The sequence below is a fragment of the Homalodisca vitripennis genome, chromosome 3, assembly GCF_021130785.1.
Source record: "Homalodisca vitripennis isolate AUS2020 chromosome 3, UT_GWSS_2.1, whole genome shotgun sequence".
Classification (NCBI taxonomy): domain Eukaryota; kingdom Metazoa; phylum Arthropoda; class Insecta; order Hemiptera; family Cicadellidae; genus Homalodisca; species Homalodisca vitripennis.
The window spans coordinates 135,518,382-135,520,253 of record NC_060209.1 but is presented as its reverse complement, the minus strand read 5'-3'; the positions used below and the strand labels follow the sequence as shown (position 1 = coordinate 135,520,253).

Sequence of the window (1,872 nt, the reverse complement as noted above, 5' to 3'; positions counted from 1 at the left end):
CAAAAAACGCAAAATGAATAACTAATAACTATTATACCTCATCTGATTAAGCCGTAATATAACCTCAAAACAAAATTGTTTAGGTTTGAAGTGAATTTCTTTATAAGCTCTGAATTTGTGATTGGACTGTGAGTTTGAAACCTTGAGAAGAAGTGTTTGATTCAGATGGTTTAAAATGGGTTATACATGTAATGTGTGTAAGAAATCATTTTCTAGATGCGCATTTTTAGTTCATAACTCTGACAGCAAATGCAATCCTGCCCCCTAAGGAAGTTTTTGCCAGTTAGGCCTTAGGCCTAGTACATCAACATCGTTTGAGCAAGTAGAACAGTCTCTGCCATCTACTTCTAGTAATGCAGATGTAAGTACAATATTGATTAGGCCTACCATAATATAGTTTTAATCCTAAGCCTAGAAATAGAGCTTTTAAAACAAACTTAATTTATCAATATGCAGGATTAGTCTAGATTAAGCCACTGTAGCCTAAATGCTTTTTGTTTTGCTGGTCCCTGCAAAAATTATTTACAAAATTATTATTTTTTTCAGCCAAGCGCTCCTACAGTTCTTCAAAACGGATCACTTTTATGGTCGTCCACTTGAACAATGAGGAAAACACGTAGTAGGCCTTATGCTAATTTAACAGAAGTTGATATCAGACATGAAGAGTCTACGACAACTACAGATAATAAAAAGGTAATTTGCTTAATCTACTATGCCCTATCAAACTGATAGCCTAAAATATATCGGTAATATATATTTATTTAAATTCAGTTAAATAAAATAAATAAGCGAACTAGTTGAATGTAGGCCTACCAACGCCTCATATTTTGTTAGCTTTTGTAGGGTTATGCAATGTTGTCTATAGGCAACTTTTATGTTTGATTTATATCTTACTACTGTCATAACTCATTGAATTACCAAATATGTAAATTGCATAGGATGAAAATATAGCCTACATGAAAAAATATATAAAATATAGCCTTAATGAAAAACTCATTTATTTCACTTTTTGCAGAGCTATGAATCAAATGAAGACAATGCCAGTGATTTTATTGAAGATTTGTTTGATTTATTGCCTGAAGCGGCAGAAGAACAACAGCTACAGAATGTCGACGTGCTGTTTGACATAGCTCCAGATTTGGTAGAAAATGTTGCCATTGTAGTTGAACAAGTCAACCCAATAGAAGTAGCGCCAACAGAGGAACACCAGCAGATGGAGACAGCAGAGTCGAACTTAGAACATAATAATACAGCTGCTTTGCTCGAGGAAACAGATGAAGCTCCTAAAGGGTTCACCAAAAATGGGAACCCGAGGAAAAGAGCTGCGCCGAGGTGTAAAGAAGACATTAAATCAAAAACGTGAAAAAAATAAAGATAAACATGCACTTCAAGGCCCCCATGTAATAATACATGTAAAAGAAAAATGCACGACCAAACTTACAGAACACAGAAGAATGAAAATCCACGAACACTTTTGGGCTATGGAGGAAAATGAGAGAGAAAAGTTTTTATTTTAGGGCACATTGATAAAAGCAAAGTTAAAAGGAAAACACACCCAGAGGAAGAATCAAGGAGGGGAAAAACATTCTTTTACTTCCTTACAGACAGTGACGGAGCAAGAAAGATGGTTTGTAAAACATTTTTTCTTATCCACACTCGGCTAACAAAAAAAACAATGACATGTTCATTACTAATGTTTTGAACAAATCAACTGATGGCGTTTTACCGAAACGCGATCAACGGGGAAGACACCCCCCACATAACTTTGTGGATAGGAGTATTATCAAGGATCATATTTTAAAATACAATCCATGTATATCACATTATAGGAGAGAACATGCTCCTAACAGGAAATATTTGCCCTGTGAACTG

The 1,872-nt window shown here is 34.9% G+C and overlaps 1 protein-coding gene across 1 annotated transcript; it reads left to right on the top strand.

Moving 5' to 3' along the window:
* The first annotated feature begins 603 nt into the window (after window positions 1–603).
* On the top strand, window positions 604–1,363 carry LOC124358365. The gene is made up of 2 exons (XM_046810665.1): window positions 604–693; window positions 1,016–1,363. Exons 1-2 carry the CDS (start codon window positions 604–606, stop codon window positions 1,361–1,363), a joined length of 438 nt encoding a protein of 145 aa, XP_046666621.1.
* The last annotated feature ends 509 nt before the right edge of the window (window positions 1,364–1,872 follow it).

Bases quoted from the DNA above. Each gene is read 5' to 3' on its own strand.
- LOC124358365 (XM_046810665.1), top strand. From the start codon at position 604: ATGAGGAAAACACGTAGTAGGCCTTATGCTAATTTAACAGAAGTTGAT. The intron at 694-1,015 runs GTAATTTGCTTA...CACTTTTTGCAG, and splicing joins CAACTACAGATAATAAAAAG to AGCTATGAATCAAATGAAGA.